The sequence below is a fragment of the Helicoverpa zea genome, chromosome 12, assembly GCF_022581195.2.
Source record: "Helicoverpa zea isolate HzStark_Cry1AcR chromosome 12, ilHelZeax1.1, whole genome shotgun sequence".
NCBI classification, from domain to species: Eukaryota; Metazoa; Arthropoda; class Insecta; order Lepidoptera; family Noctuidae; genus Helicoverpa; species Helicoverpa zea.
The window spans coordinates 9,494,626-9,517,314 of record NC_061463.1 but is presented as its reverse complement, the minus strand read 5'-3'; the positions used below and the strand labels follow the sequence as shown (position 1 = coordinate 9,517,314).

The 22,689-nt window shown below is 35.7% G+C and overlaps 1 protein-coding gene across 6 annotated transcripts in view; it reads left to right on the top strand.

The window, feature by feature from the left end:
- Positions 1–22,689, top strand: part of LOC124635134 (supervillin-like) — a 206,710-nt gene that overhangs the window by 16,903 nt on the left and 167,118 nt on the right. For all 6 annotated transcript variants that reach the window (XM_047170931.1, XM_047170929.1, XM_047170930.1 and 3 more), the window contains exons 2-3: positions 10,008–10,307; positions 10,439–11,408. In XM_047170931.1, the coding sequence (XP_047026887.1) occupies positions 10,192–10,307; positions 10,439–11,408 (1,086 nt within the window). In that variant the 5' untranslated portion in view covers positions 10,008–10,191. The remainder of the gene's footprint in view (positions 1–10,007; positions 10,308–10,438; positions 11,409–22,689) is intronic.

Below are 22,689 nucleotides of genomic sequence, written 5' to 3'. Positions count from 1 at the left end.
TGACATACAAATCCTAACAGCTGTTTATGATTTGCAAATAAAATTATGTCACAAACTTCGCAAAACTAAATCGCTATTCATTTTCTGAAATCATTCCAATAACGAAGGCTATCTTTAGTGTTGTGAAAATTACATCAATGAATGTAATTTTTCGCAAGCCTTAAATTCTGAGCACGTGAGTCTACAATCTTCTAGTGCGAAAGATAAATAAACGTCAATTATGAATGAGAAAGATTGATTTCGCTTTTCAGAAGATCACGTTTGGCTCTATTTACTATCGATATACGTTCTTTGATCATTATGACATACGTGTTTTCTGAATGTCAAATAGATTTTTTGAATACGTAACTAAGTTTACTTAAGTTTTACTTGTAGACTTAGCTTCGTCTTTCAGATCAATGTATTCAAGCCTAACTCTTGATATTGATGCGGTTTTTTTTCATACGATCGTGGTATGAATAACAATTGGTTCCATCAAACGCTGTACACGCGAAAGCTTTTTAATATTAATCCTCTTATTCTTAACCTTTAAGTAAGCTTAAGTTCTTTTTATGCAAACATTTTAATGCCTACAGATTTATGTTAATATGATTATGTAAGCGAAGCGACAATTTCTCTTTGGATCGTGTCATTATCGTTAAGTGATTCGACTTTAATGGCAGTGTATTAAATGTGTTTTGATTGGAACTGACGTTTATGTTTCCGGGTGGTCGTTGGCGTAAGATGTAACCCTTTCTCCTGTCGATGTTGTTTACCTACTGTAGTAGCATTCACATTTGCATTGATGCCCAGACATCGATCCATTTGCCAAGTTAGACTTACAATCTATCAAGTATCTATTCCTTTGAATCTAAATCCTACTGTATTGTTGTTAGGGCAGCGATCCAACCACGATCTTGCTCCGTTAAATCCAAAGATCGAATCTCTCACATTCTAGGTTTTGTTCATTTCGCTAATGCAACATTGCTTTTTGCTATCTCGAAAACTGTTCAGTACTGTTTCGCTTCGGTAAACAAACTGAAGTGAGAAAAACACTTCACAAGAATAGATTGTGATTTCCAATAGCACCCGGTTGTTCTTCATTGTCTTTATTTAAAGGAATTTATAAACATTTTATTGTTTCTTTGCCGTTACTCATATCATTTGAATGTCAGATAGAAAACGCGTACACAGTGGTCTGAAGAAAAAATGTGAACAAATCAATGACCATATAGGCAGATCAGTTTTCTGCACTATTTAACATGAAGTTTTTTCAAATGTTATGCATTGATGTCATCTTCGTACATCTTTCTAGCAATGCACATCCGCGTGGTTGTTAGCTATTAACCATCCTCATAATACCGTCTTGAGGCGTGTGAATCAGAGTGTGAGAACGGCACGCTATATTGATGCACCATATGTACCCCTGCAAGCAAAACAGGAATTTTCGCAATTTATGTTCGGTACTGTTAGCTAATCTAGGGTTTTTAAGCTTTTTACTCGTATAGCCCGTTTTGAGAATTGTGCTGTTAGAGTTTCTGTTATTACAGAGTTATTACTTACCTTCATTGTTTGCTGTTCATCATACAATGAAATATACCAGATCCAAGTAGGTACTCCAACAATTTGATGTAAAATACGAAATAGCCTACGCGTATCTCCGCATGGGATAAGGAATAAAGTTTTAATAGCGTCACATCAAAGAAACAAGGGCGCTGTAGAAAGCCTATGCTATGCAATCAGATTCCTACAATATCGTAAATTTGTTACAGCGAATCGATATGAATTGACCTGCTTCCTTAGGCTGTAAACGTCAGGTTTTGATGGATTACTGGACAATGTTATCTAATCAATAACGGGAAACTTAGAAATGTGGCTTCTTGGAAATCGAAATCAATTCTCTTTATATCTTGAAAGTGGAAAGAAAATATTTTAAGGCCTTGCGAGTGAGCTATCCAATCCATTAGCATCGATTTAGGAAAGAGTTTCTACATTGAAAACTGAAGCGCACGAGTGCGTCCGGAGAAGTTATTCAGATTATTTGGAAGTGTTAAGGCTCATTGGTATTCAGCAGTGTGAATGTGTCCTTTCGCGTCCGTCAGAACTTCTCAACTAGGTGACATAGCTTCCGACGTTGGCCGGACGCATGCAAACGCGTCTGCTTAATGCGTGATTGATTCCGGTCTTCCGAGAGGTAGAAAAACTATTTGTAGATTATTTTCTATATCTATCCGGTGTAGACAATAGGCAAATAGTGGCATTCTTCATTGAAACTTCTTAAGTCCAAATAGTCTTTTTTCATAAGACTTCCCATTTATTTATTACGAATAGTATATCTACCTTATTAATTGTTCGCGGAATAACTCGCTTAACCTAACCTACCTTCTGGTTTTCCTTCCCTCACATTAATGACTGAAAATTTACAAGACAACAGCATGTAGCAATTAATATTAGTCTAAATTGGTCAGCATTTGTCCGTTTCATAAAATAAAGGATGGAGGATCAACCCACAACCGACATAATCTAATGCTTTGTAGACAAACTATGATCCTCATATAATGGATACACGAGTGAGGGCCGTGTAAACAGAGATAGATATAATTATGTGTCACCCAGTGATGGATGCTTACGATGTATCCACAAGGCAGTATACGACTGACCGCAATAGGGCCTTAGATACAAAAGCAGTAGGTACCGTGAATGATTTGCGAAATTCGGGGCCGTGCTTGTTTAATTAATTTGTGTATTTCACTCGTATTTGCATTTGTGGCTTGTACAGTTGCATTTAATTTTGCCCGAATGGGCTGTTTTCTCCATTCAAACTATTATTTCTACCTGTATTCTGAATTCAAGCTTTCAGACGCTGAAGTGTATACAAAGATATGAACGAACGTAATGAAGAGTGTTGTAAAATTCTACTCACTTCGACGTCTTCTTTTCCTTAAACCATTTCTTTCTTAATCGGGATAAGTGCGGAAATCCTCCACTTTGGTCCAAAAGCAAAAACAATGTTTAATAATAAGATCTCGTCTGACGTAACTTATTTTCGTTTCTGTCCAACGTGCCTGGAATACTCCCCATCTCCTTTATTACAGATATATTGCAGCCGACAGATGTTCCTTGTCGTTTACCTATAAAACCTTCCAGAAGTTTCCTCGAGTTATGAAGCTATAATACTTTAAAGGTTTCCCCGGAGGTTATATCGCATTTAGTTCGGATAAGACAGTTTCTGTCAAACTTTTGCGTTTGTTCTTTTCTTCGTAATAGAAATTATGACATTTCTCCTGGGAAAGACGATTCTGGGGAATTTAGAATTTCTTCTTATCCACTTATTCGATTCTTTCGCCTGTTGATCGTAAAATCTTGTCTAGTTGTATATATTCAGTGAAATATATTGGTTTCAAATTATTTACCGGTCTTTTAATTTAAAAATTAGCATACATTTTACCTTTCTCTAACCCGTTACCTCCCCTAAATATTCAGCAGGGAGAAGGTCGTTTACTTTGAAAACCGCTGTGTTTAAAATAAAGATACGGTCCATAGTTTCGAAGCTGTCTAGACTATGGAATAGCTCTCGCAAGGAGTATTTATTTTGCTTAATACTGCAGAACTCAAGTTGTACTAAAGCCAAGCAAACATAAAGGATTTGCAGATGCACGGGCTAGCAGCTTTAGAGTCACGTATTTAGCAACGGTTGCTTGTAGAAGATTAGATTTCTGGAAAAGAATAATAGAGCACTAAACATTTATTTCTTTTCGGCGATTAAATCTTATTGTCTTACTAAAGATTATCGGTTTATAGCTTTTCTAAAAGTAATGAAAAGAATCTGCTTTGAATTCTTTACGATACAATCCGGGTGAAAGTCACATAACAAGAGCCATACGCGTCTTATCATAAAATTCCTTTCCATTAAACAATTTTACGAGTGATAACAACGCTTTACTTCGTGCCATTTGTTTACGACTCACGTTAAAGCACAATGTCAATGTCAATTACTGTTTGTCGTGTAGACACTGTTTCTAAGCCTAGCCGAGGTCGTGACTGGAAACAAGCTCTTGCTATGAGGCTCCACCTGCAAACACCCATCAAAGGAAACTAACCTTTAAACTAGTCACCCCAAGATCGAAACTCCTTAAAACATTCAAATGACTCATCAGTACAGTCACGAGCAGCAATAAGTTATCATTAAAAAAATGGGAATAAGGGTCCTGTGGTTTATGTAATAATAAAAGCTTTACGACATGTAGACAAGCGGCGTTTTTCTATCGGATTTACTTTTTGTTTGCGATTGTACTTGTGTTACCTTCATATTTTTGGTAGCAAGTGTTTTCGTTCCAAAACATAAGCCTGGATTTGCGTGAAGCTGATAACAGTTGATATAAAACGCAACGTAACATGCTTTTAGGTGAAATTATATTTCGGAAGTGAGATCGTGTTTTTATTGGATGAAATTATGATCGTTTGGAATTCGTATGATGAAATAATATGGAGATGAAGATTAGTCCAATTTAATTGATACCTGCATAAAAAATATAAACAATGAAGTTTTGCTCAAAAATTCCCATAGCCTTGAATGAACAATATGGAAAGAACCATGCACAATGCAAATACTACAAGCATGACTTAATTCTATTATTAATCAACATACTTATAATATCTATATAAATACAAATGCAGCAATTTAATTCATGGCTACCCCATGATTTGTCGTTTTTGCAAACCAAGGCGATAGACGACAATAATATTGATACATATCGACTATAATGAATAGTATCATAGTCTACTAATCATTGTAAAATTATAATATGTCGGTCTAGTCTAGCCTTTCTTAGAATGTTGTGATATAAATGTCAAAACTTCTAGTGTGGGTAGTTAGGCCTCGAAGGGAGATCAGATAACTGCTATTATAAATTGTAGTCATAATCCTGTTAGGTATTAAAAAATACGTTCGCCCCAAATCAGGATCTAGTGAGGGTCAAGTTAGTGACTAACTTAGTCATTCCAAAAAAAAATGATTGTAGAGATTATAAAATAATAAATAAAATAAAAAAGCCCTTTATTCCGAAAATAATAATACTAATATACATTGAGTTTTTCTTATAATATATCCCTGACTTCGGCGTGCCTATTGGCAAAGGCCTCCTCCAACAATTTCCACTGTTGCCTGTCCTGAGTAACCCTTCTCCAGTAAGGACCTGCGGTCCTCTTAAGCTCATCTTCCCATCTAGAGTTCTGTCTTCCTCGGTTTCTCTTACCATCTCTCGGATACCACTCCGTTACCTTCCTGCTCCATTTTCCTAGTTTATCACGCATCATATGCCCTGTCCACCTCCACTTCTGTTGGTCGACTCGTGTTAGTACGTCCGTGAGTTTTGTTATTGACCTTAGGTCGTTATTTCTTATCTTATCCTGTCGTTTATAACCGGTCAGGCTTCTCTCCATTGCTCTCTGTGCTACTGCCAGTTTTTCTCTTAGTGCTTTTGTGAGGGTCCAGGTTTCGCATCCGTAAGTTAGGCAGGGAAGTATACAGGAGTTGAATGTCTTTCTCTTCATTGAGATTCCCAATTCTTTAGATTTCATTATTTCTTTCAGCGCCCAGTATTTCTTCCATCCGCTGGCTATTCGGAGGTTGATTTCTTTTGTCATTTGGTCTTTAGTCGAAATGACTTGACCCAGGTAGATATAGTCTTCAACATATTCCAGGGCACTGTTATTCACTGTTATGGTGACCTTTGCAGTGTTTGTCATTACTTTGGTCTTACTGGTGTTCATTTTAAGCCCTACTTTAATGCTTTCTTCGTTCAAGCTGTTTATCATACTTTCGAGGTTTTTAGGATGTTCGTCGAGTAGAATGAGATCATCCGCGAATCTTAGGTGGTGCAATTTTGATCCATTTATGTTGATACCATATTTGTCCCAGGTCAGTTTGCGGAAGATATTTTCAAGCACTGCAGAGAATAATTTTGGTGATAGTGGGTCACCTTGTCTGACGCCTCTCTGTATAATGAATTCTTCCCCAAGTGTTTCCAATTGGATTTTTGCCTTGCTGTTCGAGTAGATGGTTTTTATAATATTGGTATACTGGTTTGGTATTCCTTGTTGTTCTAGACTTTCCCATATATACTTGTGGTTTAGGCTGTCAAAGGCTTTGGCATAATCTATAAAAGCGAGATAAATTTTCTTATTGTATTCGTTGCATTTTTCTAGCACCTGTTTGATGGTATGTATATGGTCGATAGTTGAGAAACCTTTTCTGAAGCCAGCTTGTTCAACTGGTTGTTGGTCATCTAGTAGTGCGCTGATTCTTTCCAGTATTATTTTCGCAAAAACTTTGTAAACATTTGACATCAGGCTTATCGGTCTGTAATTTTCTATGTTTTCTTTGTCCCCTTTTTTGTGAATTAAAATGATGTGGGATTTTGTCCATTGTTCTGGAATATGTCCGCTTAGTAAAATTTCGTTAAAGATGGTTGTTAGGATTTGAGTAAGTTCTTCTAATGTTCCTCTCATCAGTTCGTTAGTAATTTTATCCGGTCCCGGAGACTTTTCTGTTTTTTGACTCCTGATTGCCTTTTCAACTTCGCACTGTAGAATGGCAGCTACTGGTTCATAGGTTGCTCGGTTAGTCTGTTCCTTAGCAATTTCGTTGTAGTGTCTCGTTGTTTCGGTATCTTGTTTAGAATAAAGTTGGCGGTAAAAATTTGTAGCTAGGTCATTGATGTTCTGCCGTATCGCTGTAGTTTTCGACCTTTTTTTGAGCTTGGGTATCCATTCTTTGCCTGATTCTCGTAGTTCTTTAAGTGCTTTTTTCACGCCACCTGTTTTCTGGATGTGGTACTCTAATGTTTTCAACCTTTTTACTTTGCGATCTTTTCTTATGCTTTCTCGAATTTTTTTGCTAAGGTCTGAGATCAAGTTTCTGTTTTCCTTTCTAGATTGGTTGGTCATAAGCTTTTTTCTTTCGTTGATTTGTTGCCGGGTATGTTCACTGAATTGAGGTTTATTGCCTTTCATATTGTTGCTACTTCGGGTATTAAGGTATTGTAATTCTTTTTCTAGAATTTCGTATTTCTGTGTAGTGTTTAGTTGTGCATTGTTAATTTGGTTTTCGACTTCCTTCAATATAATATTATTAGACTTATTCGGGCAGGGTTGCCTTGGTTGGTGATTTATATTTGTTTTAATATGATAACGTGACATTTTTGGTTGGCTTACTCTAAGAGAGCAGCGGACCATACGGTGGTTTGTATTAAAATTGAGATTACTTATGACAGTAGTGTCGGTAATAGTTTTTGGGAAGTTGCTCATTATGTAGTCGATTTCGTTTTTGGTTGAGCCATCAGGGGAAATCCAAGTCCATTTGTTTCTTTGGTTCTTTTTAAAAAAAGAGTTTAATGCTGATAAGTTGTGCTCCATTAAGAATTCAACCAACTTCTGTCCGTTGCGACTTCTCTTTCCATACCCGAACTTGCCCAGTACATACTCATGTATATTTTGCCTCGTTCCAATCTGGGCATTGAAATCTCCCATCAGGATTATATGGTTATCGGCGTTGCTTTTTATAGCCAGTGATAGTTCCTCGTAAAAAGCTTCAAGCACAGGTAGATCAGCTTGTTCGGTTGGTGCATATGCCTGTATTATAGCCCATGGCTTTTTGTACCCTGGTAGTTTTATGTTCAATATGGCCAATCTGTCAGAGATTCCTATAAGTTCTTGTATGTATTTCTTTAAGGGTTGCTTTATAAGGAACCCTACGCCTCTGTGACCGGCAATTTCCCCTTTCTGGTATAGTATATAGCCGGCACGCTCTTCTATTTTTTCGCCCAGTCGTCGCATTTCGCTTATTCCCAGAATGTCACATTTAATATTTCCTAATGACTGTTCCAGCTCTAATAGACTTTCTTGGGTTCTGAGTGTTCTTGTATTGAGTGTTGCAATATAAAGTACATCTTTTCTGGTAGTTGGAGGGTGGTGGTCTAGTGCTCCCGCGGGGACCAGCCGTGTTGGGAGACAGGTTTGTTGTTTATTGGTTTGTTGTGGTTGTCCGGTTTGCGGTGTCCGTGTTTTCGTTTTGTTGTGAATGTTTCTCTGACAGAGATTGCGATCTCTCACGCATGTACTGAAATGCATCTCGTTTCATTATTTTCGGATCGTTTGGGTTTCTTGTATTACTATTTTTGGGGCTAGGTGTCTCTGATCTCTTTCTTTTTTCATTTTCCTTCTTATTTTTAGGGTATTTTTCCTTCTTTTTAAGTAGAGCTTCTTTTGACAAATCTTGAGTGATGTAGGTGTCTGGGCTCATCTTTTTCTTGTTTTTAAGTATTTGAATCTTCTTTTGTAAGGTCGTTGTAGCGAGTAAAATAGGTCGGATTTTTCCTCCCTCTTTAGCTCCTTTTCCTAGTCTCTGTATTGTAGAGATTAAGAGCGTCTAAATATTTTGTTAATATTCCTAAACGAGGACAAGTAATGCTTTCTATGGAAACTATCGCAGCAATGATTTAGGTAATACAAAGCCAAACGGAGGGTTCCTAAAGATAGGTTTGATTCTTTGACTTTCGAATTCGTTCGAATTTACAGTATTATTCCGAAATCGTTGTCAAGTCTCCTTTCCCCGTCTCATAGTAAAGTCCAAATAGTTTCTATATTTAGCACTTTTTTCTATGCATTGGTGTCAATCAACTATTCGTGCCAACTTTTCTTCTCAGAATATCAAATTATATTCGAAAAGCCTTTTTTGCTACTCATAAACAACATAAATATTCATAAGAAGGTAGGTAAACTTATATTTCTGGCAGCTTACGTCATAGACGTTGAGATATATGCCATTTTCCAAATGTGTCCGAATTTTAATGAATCATGAATAATTAACATAACCGCAGCGTGGCCATGCATTGCCTGCCTATCGTCAGAGAAAACACGGAAAAACGATTATTAAAATGAAATTCCGAATTTCGTACGAACAATGTACATTATTCATGATTCAATAATTGCGTTTTTCATGTTGAGGCAAAATAAGCAAATGATTGTTAATATCATAATCCTCAATGAGGATTCCTCATGTCCTGAAATGCGCGCACTTGGAAACTTTAGTCAAATATTGTGTTGCCTGTAATTGGATCTTTCCCCATATCCACTACTACCTGTGCCATTAATACTTCTGATTTGAGATATCGGATTCTTTGCCCATTCGAGACATAAAATAGATTCTCTCTGAAATAAATGACTCTGAGAATTACCTAGTACTAACTAGTGTTACACAAGTAGTCTTCATAAGTAACGCAAATAGACCTTTCACATCAGAGACCTCTTAAGCTTCATTTAGCAAACCGCAACCCAATCAACGGTAATTAGATGTCAAATGCATGTCATATTGGAACGCTGCGGTAGAGATTTATACCGAGGCCGACCCAACACTGGTTGCCCAACCATATTGGCTATTAGTATAATTAACATTGGTTAAGGGTTACGTTAACGATAACCGATTCCAGTTAACTACACTAAGTAGGCTTGATGAGACAATAATCGGATTATTCACAATTTGCTGGATAGAGTTAAATGATGTGATGGCTGCTGATGTAGATAGATGGAATGTGTATTTGCTCTACATAAAGTTTGCATTGCGATACTACATTAATCAGAAGTTAGTGATAGTTTTTGAATGGATAAGATGTTTGTTTACTTACATTAAAACATTAAGGTTGACATTGTAATAAAAAGTAATAAGTTCACGCTACCTGAAACATACCGTCTTATTTCTCAATAGAACAGATACAATAACACGCGTCAGTGTACTTTCAGGACGATTGTTAGCTGGTGTAACATTCCCTTACGTGATGCGAAATGACAATGGAACAAAGCCTCTAGTCTGTTCGCGCGAAATATACCAACTGCGATCCGATAAATTAAACATCATTGTTTGTGTTCTGCGATTTGCCCCCGACCTTACATCTGCGCTCATATTACTCACCCACTATTATGATAACAATTTAATAATCGTTTGTGACTTAATTTCTGTTTTCTATTTCCAGGTCACCTCAACGCCTGCCCAGCCTTAGTCTATAATCATCACTGCCAACTATTCCGCCCTGCAGCGCGCTTAATGCCGCCATGCTAGACAAGATTTATATTAATTATAATAAGAAAACTCAAGGATATAGAAAGTTCGAGAAGTACTGGCGCACGTGACGTCGACGGGAGCGCAAGGAGGGCGACATGAGTCAGTCGCAGGACGAGGCCCGTGCGGCCAGGATACAGAAGTATAAGGAGGAGAGAAGAAAACAGCTCACGGCCAGAACAGCGACGCTATTTTCTGCTAACGTTACTGAGAGGTGAGTTCAAGCGTAAAGCAATAAACTAACAGCACTATGTTTATTAAATTGCCTTAAAAATAGTGTAGTTTTTGAAATATCCCCTGTTTTTTTTTTTCAGTTTTTTAAATGTGCTTTGTTGTTAATTTCAGGCGCCCGAAAAGATCACCCGAACAGCCGCCTCCGGACGACGTTGCTTCTCATCTCAAGTCTTCCTCGGAGCTAAATCTTAACACAGCTTCAACTTCAGTGCCTATTAGAACGACGCGTACCTCTCGTTTAAGAGCTGCTGCTGCAAATCTTTCTGATTCCTCGCCGTCTCCAAGAAAATCCAATAGAAGTTCATCTGTACAGTCATTACTTGAAGACGCCAAAACTAAATCACCTAAAAATTCCAAGTTACTAGATAGAGATAAAAGATCAAATAGAAGACAAAGCAATGAGAAAGAAAACTTTAAAAGTGCGTCTGCGACGCGCTTCGATAAAGATATTGGTGCTATTAAGACGAAAACTAAACATTCCATTAATAAAAATATTTTAGAAAAAGACAAAAATAATTTTATAGTGACTAGTCCTAAAGGAAAGAATGCTGACGAAAAGCGCAGTTCTAAATTAGATGAAAGTAGGAGCAAAAATTCCATAATCGAAGAAAAGAAAACGAATAGTGAGATATACGAAAGAAAACACGAAAAACCTTTACGAGTCAATAGTGAAGAATTTTTTAACGATATTGTTAACGAAAAAGACACATCTAGTATAGATGACGAGAAAATCGACGATTTATTTAATAATCTTGTTGTTGATGATGTTGAAAACCTGAATGGTATTGAAATTAAGATAAACGATCAGATTCTGGATGATGATGGGCTTAAATATAGTCATAATAGTTGTATTCCTGCCGCTGATAATAAAGCTATAGAAGTTAATAATGTTGATGTTTATGTAGAAGATAGTGTAGTGCCAAAAGTGAAAGAGGATGTAGGAGGCTTACTAGGGGCTGTGTGTGTGCGCAAAGTGGAAAGGTTCAGTGAATTGCTCAGCAACTTGTGTTCGCCTTGCGAGGCAGACATATTGTTTGAAGACATCTTGGTCGAAAACGGAATTGACGGTGACAATGATGCGGTAAGTTGAACTAGATGGCTTCATTATTTTAGCGTATAGTTATAATTAGACATGTAGATTAGATTAAGTTTTTGTTTATGTACGGGACGCTTGTAATTACGCCAAGTATTTCATTGTCTTGACAAGTTTACTCATATAAGCTGGAATCTGTTGTAACAATGATTAGAACGTTGTTGATTTTCAAACCATGCTGTTTATCTTTGCATAAGTACCTGATTCTATGAAAATTCCACTGAGTTCAAGGCACTTACGATATAACCAGAAGCCAGTGTTTCTAATCGTACTATTGTTTTCGAACTCAACTCTATAACATTTCAATTGTATTTTCCAAGTAATATAATATTAGTCATTTCACACATATTATTTGCGGTTTTTATTATAACATTACTCAATGTCGTTGCATTGCATAGTCATCATCGTGATGTACTTGAGGCTTCGGTATGCAAAATGTAATACTTAACCGACGCAGTTGTAGGAGATTGATTGCGTGCGAAATTATCTTCATTCATCAATTGTCAGTCATCCATCTTATCAATTAGTATCAATCTATGTCTTACTATCTAAGTACATTAACCTTTTGTGATTATCTTCAATACTGGCTGCTCCTCGCATTTTCATCTACATCGTAGTAGAGCTAATTTCCACAATGAGGTTAAAGTACTATGCCCGAGCAGAGGCTGTAAAACTTCTAGACAATTTATGTACCTTTTAAACTTCTATCTTTCTTGATTGGCCAATCGAAATCGGTTTAGTACATTTAACGGGAACGCGCTACAGACAGACAGAGTTACTTTTGCATTTATAATTATTAGTAAGGATTCATCTATAATTTTATCTCGTCTTGTTTGTTTTCTCATCCGATATGGAAAGTTCTCTCGACTCTGATCTAATATTTATTTTAGTCCGCTGCCTTTCAGAAGTTATTCCCAAGTCGTTTAATCAATGTTTAGTTTCTGGAAGTTTCTTACTGCTGTTCTGGCATAAAAGACACAAGAATTTTGATTAATTTGAAATTAATATAACACTTAAGGATTCCTTCCTCAAGCAATATTGTCTTGAAAAAACCTATTATGTACTTTATTTTCTGCATTGAACTTGAATCTTTTTGTGCACCATGTCAAACGTCCATCAGTTTTTATTCTTCTTTTATTTTCGAATCTATTATATTTGCACGTCAGCTTTGAAAAAGATTGATTATGATTTATATTAATACTATCTTCATTATCTGAGTATTTTTATACAGTAGCTTGAGTTACTTTCTCTAGTAACAAGTTTATCTAGATTCTACTCAGTTGATTACTTATCGGACTCTCAGACTAACTTTATTGCTAGATTTTCCCGTTTAACCATTTCTTCAGTTTATCTTATCTAGTCGCTCTGTTAATAATTGTTGCGGTTAATTTAAACTTGTAGATTTTGTTGTTTTCTTTAGATGTAAACAACTTTGCTCGGATGAGGTAAACTAATCTTTATTAAGTAAATAGGTATTCTTCTTACTATGTACAATAATTAATGTCTTGCTGTGTTTTAGTTACACGTCAGTTTTTTATTCTTATTATCTAAGTAGTAATTATAATTACATATTTATAAGCTTTTTGTCCTAGTTAGCGTTCCACTTATAATGTCGGCATCTTTTAACCATAAACGCAGAAAACCTTGAGAATTATTATCTTATCTATCATACTTTAACTATTCGTTTCTAGATCGCGTTTTGATATTTTACAAACCTGTCTTGGGAGGATGTTATATAGCGGTATAATTATAACATCTCATTAGCTATTAATTCATATTCAAGTGGCTGTGTTTAACGCCTCATAGAAACTCAGGCTCTAGTCGTAAATGTACAATTTGTATTGGACTTTATCTTTATGGACACAAAAACTTAACCTTTTGTACTGAGCAAGAAATGCGTCTAGACGAGTCTCGCAAATACTTCTGCATTGCCAGTTCAACAGCCAAATAGTAAAAGTTATGATTGTTTTTATTTCTGATAACATTTTGGTTGTTACCTTTATTAAGTTATACAATGAGGAAAGAGTTTTAAGTTTTAATAATTCTGGTCATTTCAACTAATTTGATCAAAGTACACGCAGCCCAGCTCTCCTTCCTTACCTACAAAATGACATCAATGAACCATCTATATAAAGACCCAACAAGTTAATTGCCCAGAACTGCACCCACCAAGTCATAGCGTAAAAAATGGCCATAATATCCAGAAACCTTCACCTCTGCCTTCGATTATCAGCATGATAATCATCATAAAAAAACGTGACTATCATATTAATTCTTATTTATTCTTTCTCGTTACACCCAAGGCCCACTTGGCCGTATTATGTAATTGCCGTATTTACTTGGAAGCCTGTTTTTTCACTGCAAAATGTTTGTAAAGTGTCCGAAGCTTTCCTTATTGCTTGAAATTACCATTATTATGTCTTAAAACGTTTATGGTATGATTATACGTGATCGGAAATCGATGGAAAGTATGTGTTAATTTAAGGCCCTTCTTTGAATAAATTCTTGCTTTGTATTTGTCGATATTTTTTTTATTTTTACTCATGGAGTGGTGTAACCCAAGGCTGGTGTATCGCTTGTTTTGGCTGCTCATGTATTTTAGACACATAGTGGTAGTGATATTTTCTCCTCATACTTAGGTACTTTTCAGTCGCTCCTTGTAAAACACTGGTACTCAGCCGCACCCGGTTAGACTTTAAGCCAACCCCAACACAGTTGGGAAAAGTCTCGGGAGATGATGATGACTTAGATACGAGTAGATCTCAAATAACAATAATTCACATTTAGAATTTCCATTCAGGCCCTCGTTCACAAATCAAAGAGTTCACAGTTCCACAGCTTACATTCAATCATTCTAGACCTCTTGCTGTCCCCTACATGAACATAGTCGTCTCGAATGCAACTTGGCAATCGGGTCAAGTACCTATGGCTGCTTATGGCGTTGTCGTGAAATTACATGTAAATTATCGACGCTTCATTTGACCACCATAAATGGGTGACGAGGCCTAGATAAACGAGCTTGCGAGGAAACCGGTGTTTTAGCTGGGAGACTTGAATACTATGCCATTGTCTGGTTATAGTTCCTTTTTTTGGATAGATGAAAAATAAACATCTGTTTAGGTCATTGTAACTTTTTCTATTGTTTGTTTACCGAAGCCTAGAAGTTCAAGGGTACAATTCTATTGAATACAAAATGTTTGAGGACATATAAGAATAATGCTTAAAAATGTCGCAACATTTTCCAGGAAAATATATAATTTGTTTTTTTTTTCCTGCTCTAAATAATGTTGAAAAGTTACTCGTTCCTGAAAACTTTCAGTGGCGTGCTCAAGTTTGTTTTCTTTTGAAATGAATTTATTCAAAGAAATTACGATAAATTGCGTCAGATATTCTGTGAGTTATAATGTTATATAAGATTTCTTATATCGATAAAGCGATTGAGTATTTTCAGTTTTTTTTGCGGTTAAAATTCTGACAGACCATCACCATTGTTCGGTACTTGAACGCCTTGATTCGGAATCGTAATTTCTTAAGTAAGCATGGTAAAAAATAAACTTTTAAAGTATTGTAGGTAATTTCATTACATGGCCTCCCACGCTACCGAATGCACCATCGACCTTAAATGGTGACTTTCGACCGGCGCAAAAACGCCTGTCGCTAACATTCTTATGTCTTATTCCATATGATAATAAGGTCGTTTTTGGCGTGTTACGTAAATTAAGAAGTGTCTTGATAAGCCGGTTGAGTGAAACAACGCCAATTTTGGTAGCGCCTCCAGTGTTAATCGATTGTATTGTGATGTCTGCAAGTCCTGACATGCCGGCGACCTCGTCACCCCATTGCGAGATCAATTCTTATTTGGTTACGATGGTTAAGTATACGGCCTTTTACTTGCAACGATATGTAGCGTTTCGTTTGAGGATTCAATATTGAAAACTAGCTTTGTGTTCATATATAATTGTCCTACTTTGCAGTTGTTAAATCGCCGATTTGTCCAAAAGGCATCTTATGGTTGTAAAATGGTATCTCAACCTTTTATTTTTTTTTTACTCAGCTACACCTTATTTTAGTAAAAGTGAGCCGGTCACCAGACGGTGGCAGAATCTTATTTACTTCTCATTCCTGTACGAGTTCGAAACCAACACATAGATTTACATTTAGCAATAGATGTGTCAGGATATGTCAGTCTGCACTCAACTCAATTAGGATAACGACGCATTGCTCCGACTGACATACTCGTCCTTGCTAAATATATAATTAGCCATTTAGATGCTCCAGCTAATGACTCGCAAATATCTTAGTGACTTGAATCTATCAAATGTCTCGAAGTACACCTTCTCACGTGAGTTTGTATTAATGAAGCAAGTGCTAATATTTATCTGTTAAAGCTAGCTTAAGTAATGGTTATCCATCTAAATGCAACTGGGATCCATAATCATTACCTTAGTAAGTACTTGGTAACTTGTATGGAAATTGGTGGCTTCGCCATGTTTCTGAATTGACTTCTTACAAGACTAAGTTGCACTGCTGTTTTTGTTTGTTTTCATGCATGAATCTGTAGTCAATATTATTTATAAAGAAAAATATTTACCAACAAATGTATGAATAACAGAAGATGAACGCTGCTTAAAAATGATCCCTAGAAGTATGTACAATGTTGCAACAATAATGTTTGTGTATTGATTATATAATACGAATTTTCATTCAAGTTTCAAGGTCAGTAGAATATGCCTAAATAAATATTTTCCAGCGTGGATTCTAAATTAAAAATCCGCTTCATATAATGTCTCCCTATTACTCGTACTATAGACATAGAAAACTTGGTACTGCATCACTGGAAATAAGAAAAGGAATTGCACAATAGCTTGATACACTCTAATCCGTCTGTTGTCAGTTGACGGCAATACAAAATGTATGAAATATTGCCTTGTTCACTCTCAAAGGGATTGTGATCCTTGGTAGGGAATACTACATCTGAGTATCAGTATTTTGCCTCAACGTCTTAGAAGTTGCAGGATGAGAATTGTAAGGATTGATTCTGTGTGGAGTTTTCCATTTGGTAAGGGGTCTTAGTTGGAGCACGGAGCCTAAGTGAGACCTAGGTAAAGCATGTAATAAGAGGGGAACGTAATGAAGTAAACTTTGTTCGGCTATTGAGGAACAGTACAAAAAACAATTCAAGTTTTCTTGTGTTAAAGATCCAACACAGGTCATCATACTTGGCACTCAATATTAAGTGTCTAGACAGATGATTAATTAGTTGTGTTACCAAGATAACAGCAATATTGATTATGAGTATATTACGAAACTGCCTGGCAGAATACACGAACAAGTTGCCGTGTGCTTCTTATATTTTTACACCTTCCAACGATCCGTGAGATCGGCGCATCACATTCACGTCCAAATAATGCATTCCGATTCCCACATTCGTCACGTTAGACTGTCACCGCAAATATTTTAATCAAATACCGTAGTTGTTAGTCCGTTGCGTGATTTTATTTTGTATTCGCTTGGTTAGACATGTTGGTAGCCTGTCTTTAATTGATGTATCGTTATTTCGCACTGATTCTGTCGCCCCCTTAACGGGTTGGCTAAGTATAGACTTTAACTTTCATGGATTTTGCTCTAGTTCATGTTGTTTAATTGGTGCATGACTGACTACATGTCGATATTGCTTTCTATTTGTTTTTGCGTTAAATCCGTGTATATTGATGGTAAAATGATTAGAATTTACCTCGATGATCTAGTGGTTTTTCATCTGCGAAAACCACTACTACTGCACGTTGTGGAGTTTGGCAGTTTAAACCCGAACTCTTATGATTTATCCTTTTATTGAAATAAATATGGATATAGTAGACCGTGTTTTTGCTGACATGGTCAGTCTGCCTGATATTTCATTTGACTATCGTTCATCATTACCACTGATACTCAGGCTTAAATTGTGCTAAAAACAGCCGCAATAAATGTTCATATTTTGATACAATCCATCGCACATGAGCTGAACACGAAATTAATTGCATTTTGTCTGACGTTGATCCCTCCTATTATATTGTACCTCAATTTTCATAAATTACGCTTTCGCTTAAAGCTCCTACCAAATTATTTATGATCAATGCGTAAATAGCGAACCACCGACTCTGCCACAATTATAAACAAATTCATTGCGTTATCTCTTTTCAAGAAAGCCTTTGCAAGAAAGATACACTAGCAAGAATTTGCAAATTCTTAGGTCTCCGAGATTAAATGTGAATTTTAAAAAGCAGATAAAGAAAGATTGTTCTATCAGCATTTCTTAATCTTTCGAATTTAGTGTTCGTCTTATTGTTCGTTTCTTTTCGCAAACTAGAATAATATTCTGTATCATTCTCTTAACTTATGCATGCGTATTTTTTCTTATGTTACACTTGCGAAGGTGTTACTTTTACTTTTTGTAATCTCTCTTGTGTAATGCATAATAATGATTATTTTTTATGATCAGCTGTGTTGAAGGTTAATGTTTGTTTTTTTGCTGATCTCATTTCCCACGAATATGATCCTTTTAGTTAGCATTCAGAGTATATCTCTGTTTTTTTTTATATTGTTAATATTGGTAGGTTTTGTTCTTCTATATCTGTTAAATCCTTGTAGATTTGATGATATTAATAAATAAAGTCAGTATATATGACGTGTTTTGTATCTTAGTGTGCAGGTTTAAGGCTCGAGCAGACCGGATGCGTATGCGTAACCACGCGCGTAGTCACGCGCGTAGTTACGGCGTAACCATGAGTTGTAATGTATGGAAATGTATGAGACAGGCCACACCGCTTGCGCAACGTAGACACGCGCGTCGTTACGCAAGCGGTGTGGCCTGTCTCATACATTTCCATACATTACAACTCATGGTTACGCCGTAACTACGCGCGTGACTACGCGCGTGGTTACGCATACGCATCCGGTCTGCTCGAGCCTTTATACTCAAGTTTTTTTTCTTAACCTGCTGTCATGTCATCTGTTATTATTTTTATTCTAAGTAGCTGAGATCATTCCAATATGTATAAATACTATGATTTGGTATTTATTATGTTGAATCATTCTTATTTACGTTGATGATCGTTCAGGCGTGGGTATGAAGTATATGGACCTATTTCAACTGTTGAAGTAATTTAGTATTATATCGAAAAAATGGCTTGTCTAAACATTCTACATGGAATGCATTTTTAACTTCGTATACTAATGAACCATCGTAAATGTTTTCTTTGTTTTGACAACAACCGCAATCAGTACAATAAACCACAGGTTGTATACTACTCATCCTATTTACTACAATGTACTTAGGTATTAACCGCATTATGTCAATATAATGCGTATTAACTAGTAACAGCTTTTGTCACCGACTGTACGACATCTATCTCGGTAATGCAAATCGTGGTATGTGCCTAATCCTGTATGTTACCGTGAAATCCGTTGTGGTCATTAGGCGTTTGACCTCAATTGTAATTTAAGTGGACCATTTATTTACATTAGGTATAACATTGGTCATGCAGTATTTTTTGGCATACAATATTTATCTCTTAGACTGAGTAATTCTAGTTGGATCATCACTCGAAATCAGTTGTCAGATTAAAAGTTAAATAATGAACATTTTTAACCCGACTGTCAAGAAGGTTTGTGGATAATTGATCCTATCTTCTGCACGTATGTTCTAATACCCATTTGACCGTTAAAACGTTACAAATGAATATTAAACCCGTTCCGGTTTCCGTGCAAGTATCTTCGGTTAATTTTCACCAGTACTAGGAAGTGGTATTTTAATTGCACGCCATATTAGAATAATTAGCAGGAGCGTGCATTTAGTGACATCATGAGCGCATAGAAATTTAATTAGCATGATGTGTGTTTATTGTTTAAAGACATGATTACATAATGATCATGTATGTACCTGCAAGTACCTGGTCGATGTAATTGTCAATTTCCTACCTGATAGCTTGTTTGTATGAAGTATCGGACAAACCGAATATGGCTATAAGATGTTCGCATCAAATGCAGAAATATTTAATCTCAACTTGACAAAATCGATAATCGTCCATATTGTCAAATCAAAACCGATGCCCCGACGCAGTCAACTAGAGTTATCTGTCATTGTCACCACCATATCCGTTGCAATAAAGTATTTTGTGGGGAAAGTGCCAATGAAATCATATTGTTTGGCAAGCGCGTTTCTGATTATTACGCAAGAAACATTGTATTGATACTCTCCTATATTTGTGTTATTTCATCTTTTCATAAAGGCTGTAGATAGGTACATAATTAATATGTCATCATTTTCTTTTACATTTTAATGTTTGTTTGTAATTTTAATTTTGATAGGGTAAAATACTTTAGTTCTTGTCAAATTGTAACCAGGTGTTGTTATGAATGGTCGTACCGAAGTGAAAGAAGGTGCGCTCGCGCCGCTCGTGACTCCATATCGCAGTTGCGAACTCACTCCGCGCGTGTTTACGCGCATCGGCGTCTGCGCATGTCTCTATTGCCGTTTGTATCGTGATTTATGTGCGATTGTATATAGTTTCTATGTTATAGTTTTGTGTAATAGTTACGTTTAAATGGTTTGTGTTTTGAAACAGTGATTGAAAGTTATTTCGGTTTTTATCTTGTTTTGGACGTTTTTTGGAAGTTGATCGTCTTATATACTATGCAGTTGTTTTGATAATATTTTTATGTCCTCATAACCACTAATGATGTCATGATACATATCGCCTTTTATCCAATTTGTCGTCGTAATTACAACAAAGTAAACGTATTTAGAAATCTATTAGCAACACTTTCAGTGTAACGTTTCCGTTTTGTTAGACGACATTGAATTAACCGATAAGTGAATACGGGTATTGTTGTCGGAAGTAGAAGTTAATCAGTAACCTCGTGAATGACGCCTTGTATGGTGAATAAGTGTGCCGTCGTGACGCTCTTGTCTCGGAGAAAATTATGTTGCAGTCTATCAAGTAGATTACAGTTTTATTTACGTTTGTGAACTCAGAAATTGATGGGAAATACTTAGGTATACTTTTCAGTTACTTTGAAAGGACTTAAGGAAAGATGAATTTGATTAGGTTCAGTTCTCTTTCAGAATCAATCTTTATAGTTACTTTGCAGATTACAGTTATTTAAATTTAATAGTGAAAATCAATCCATTTAGTTTCCTCTAACAACAAATTTTAAGAAGGCTAAATCAAACTATAAGTCAATGCTGCTTAAAAGGCTTAGGATGTAGGTAGCTTCTATCATTAAATAACCCTTCTCTTTTTAGTAATAGCTAGATCTTATTCTAGATAGGGATATTACTCAATCTATGTGGGTTTTGAGCTGTGTTTTTCGGCCTACACTGTTCTATTGAATCGTATATTTAAGCCTTATGATAAGCGCCAAGCCCCTTCGCGCCAACATCTTAATTAGTGATTCGGTTTCATCTTAGAACTTATAAAGGAGACATGATATCAGAATAGTTTCTGCCAAATATACATCACATACTTTAAGTCCTGCCTAATTACGAAATCTTAAGTTTCCATGGTGACAGAACGTTCCATATATTTGGTAGTCCCTTGGTAAATAAAGTGCCCTTTATTAAAATCGTGATAGGTCACTCTTTAGTGGATCTTCCCTAAGTTACATCGTAAATAAGTAGATACATATTAAAATTCTGTCATGTTGTATATACAATACAGATTAATCGTTAAACTTGTAATTATGAAGTACAGGTAGCATATATTGATTGTATTTTTTTCTTCTAGAAAGTAGGCACGTATTTTTCAACGAGACAAACATGTTAATTATTCAAATATTTCCAGTAATCAATAAGCAGTAAAACAACCACAATAGTTTGTCCATAATTTCACTTATTAATTATCTTAGTAATATACTATGACAGCTAATAACTGAAAATTCTATACCACACTACTTACTAGTCATTCGATTTTCCGCTTTATTGGAACATAAAATTAAGGCAGTCGTAAGAAATAAATATCTGCTTATGTAGAAATAACTGTCTGCTTATTTACGTATCGAGTAATTAAAGAGTTATTAAAACTTGAGGTATGTGTGCGTGCTACTTTAAATATAACATGCGATATTGTGTCACTAATTTATAGCTTGTTTTGCAGTTTATGGAAAGTACACATATTTAAACTACCTATGCAAACTACCTGTAATACAAGCTAAAATAAAAGTAATATTCTTGGTTGAATTATAATTGCTAAATTAAATCTGTTATCTAAAAATACTCCGTCTATTCTAAGTCTGATAGTAACTACCAAAAGCCACATTAAATAAAAGTTTTCATTTAACTAATCCTGCGGATTCGACTCAGCATTATGTTGTCAACAGCTAATGGACAAGGATACAAAGTTAAGCACATAAAATCCCTCATTTTACTGTTTTCAACTGATCAATATTTAACTAAGTGAATTTGTGATTGGCTGTAAGTTGACTGACAGTCAAAATACCATTTTATTTAAACAAAGTTTATTGAATCAATCATAATCTGCTTACATTATAAAGAGATTAAGGTTTGAGAATTTATAGCCATATTTTATTTTACAAGTATCAATTCGATCATATTCATAGGTGTTATAATCATTGCATAATTTTACAGCTCAATTCGATTGAACGCGTTCAAACTTCAAGTACCGAATACTTGATATCTAAGTTTAGTATTACAAATTTGCATAGAGCAGATAGTTCGTTGGCTTAAGTTACGTAGATCAGACAATCTATCTAGCCGTTGAAGGTTGTCCTGCCACAGACCGAGATCTAAGCGGTTTCGAAACATCTAGTTTGCGAGCTTACATTGTTCTCAGATTTAGAACTAATTTAACTTGTTTTGTGTTAGCGATAAAATAGAGTGGTTTGTTTTATTAAGACTGTTGATAAGTTATCATTAAGTACTCGACTTGTTTAATCCTTTAGTTCTCCAAACGTACCTACAGTATGTAATTTTCATTGATAACAGAAATTCCATAATTATGTTCAGAATCTCCCTGATCGATTAAAAATATTGTTGATTTTGCATAAGTTGTTAAATTAACTTTACTGTGAAAACAATATTTTCAGTCTATCAAGCCCACATCCTCCCACAGCTTTGACTTGTAACCCTAATTGATCTTTTTGGCTTTTTCTCTAGTTCGCATTCAGCAAATTAACAATCATAAATTAAACACTTTGTTCCCTTCCCTTGTTTTCATAAGTCCTACGTAATCTAATTTTGTCTCACAAGAATTGTAATAATTTCGTCCTTGAC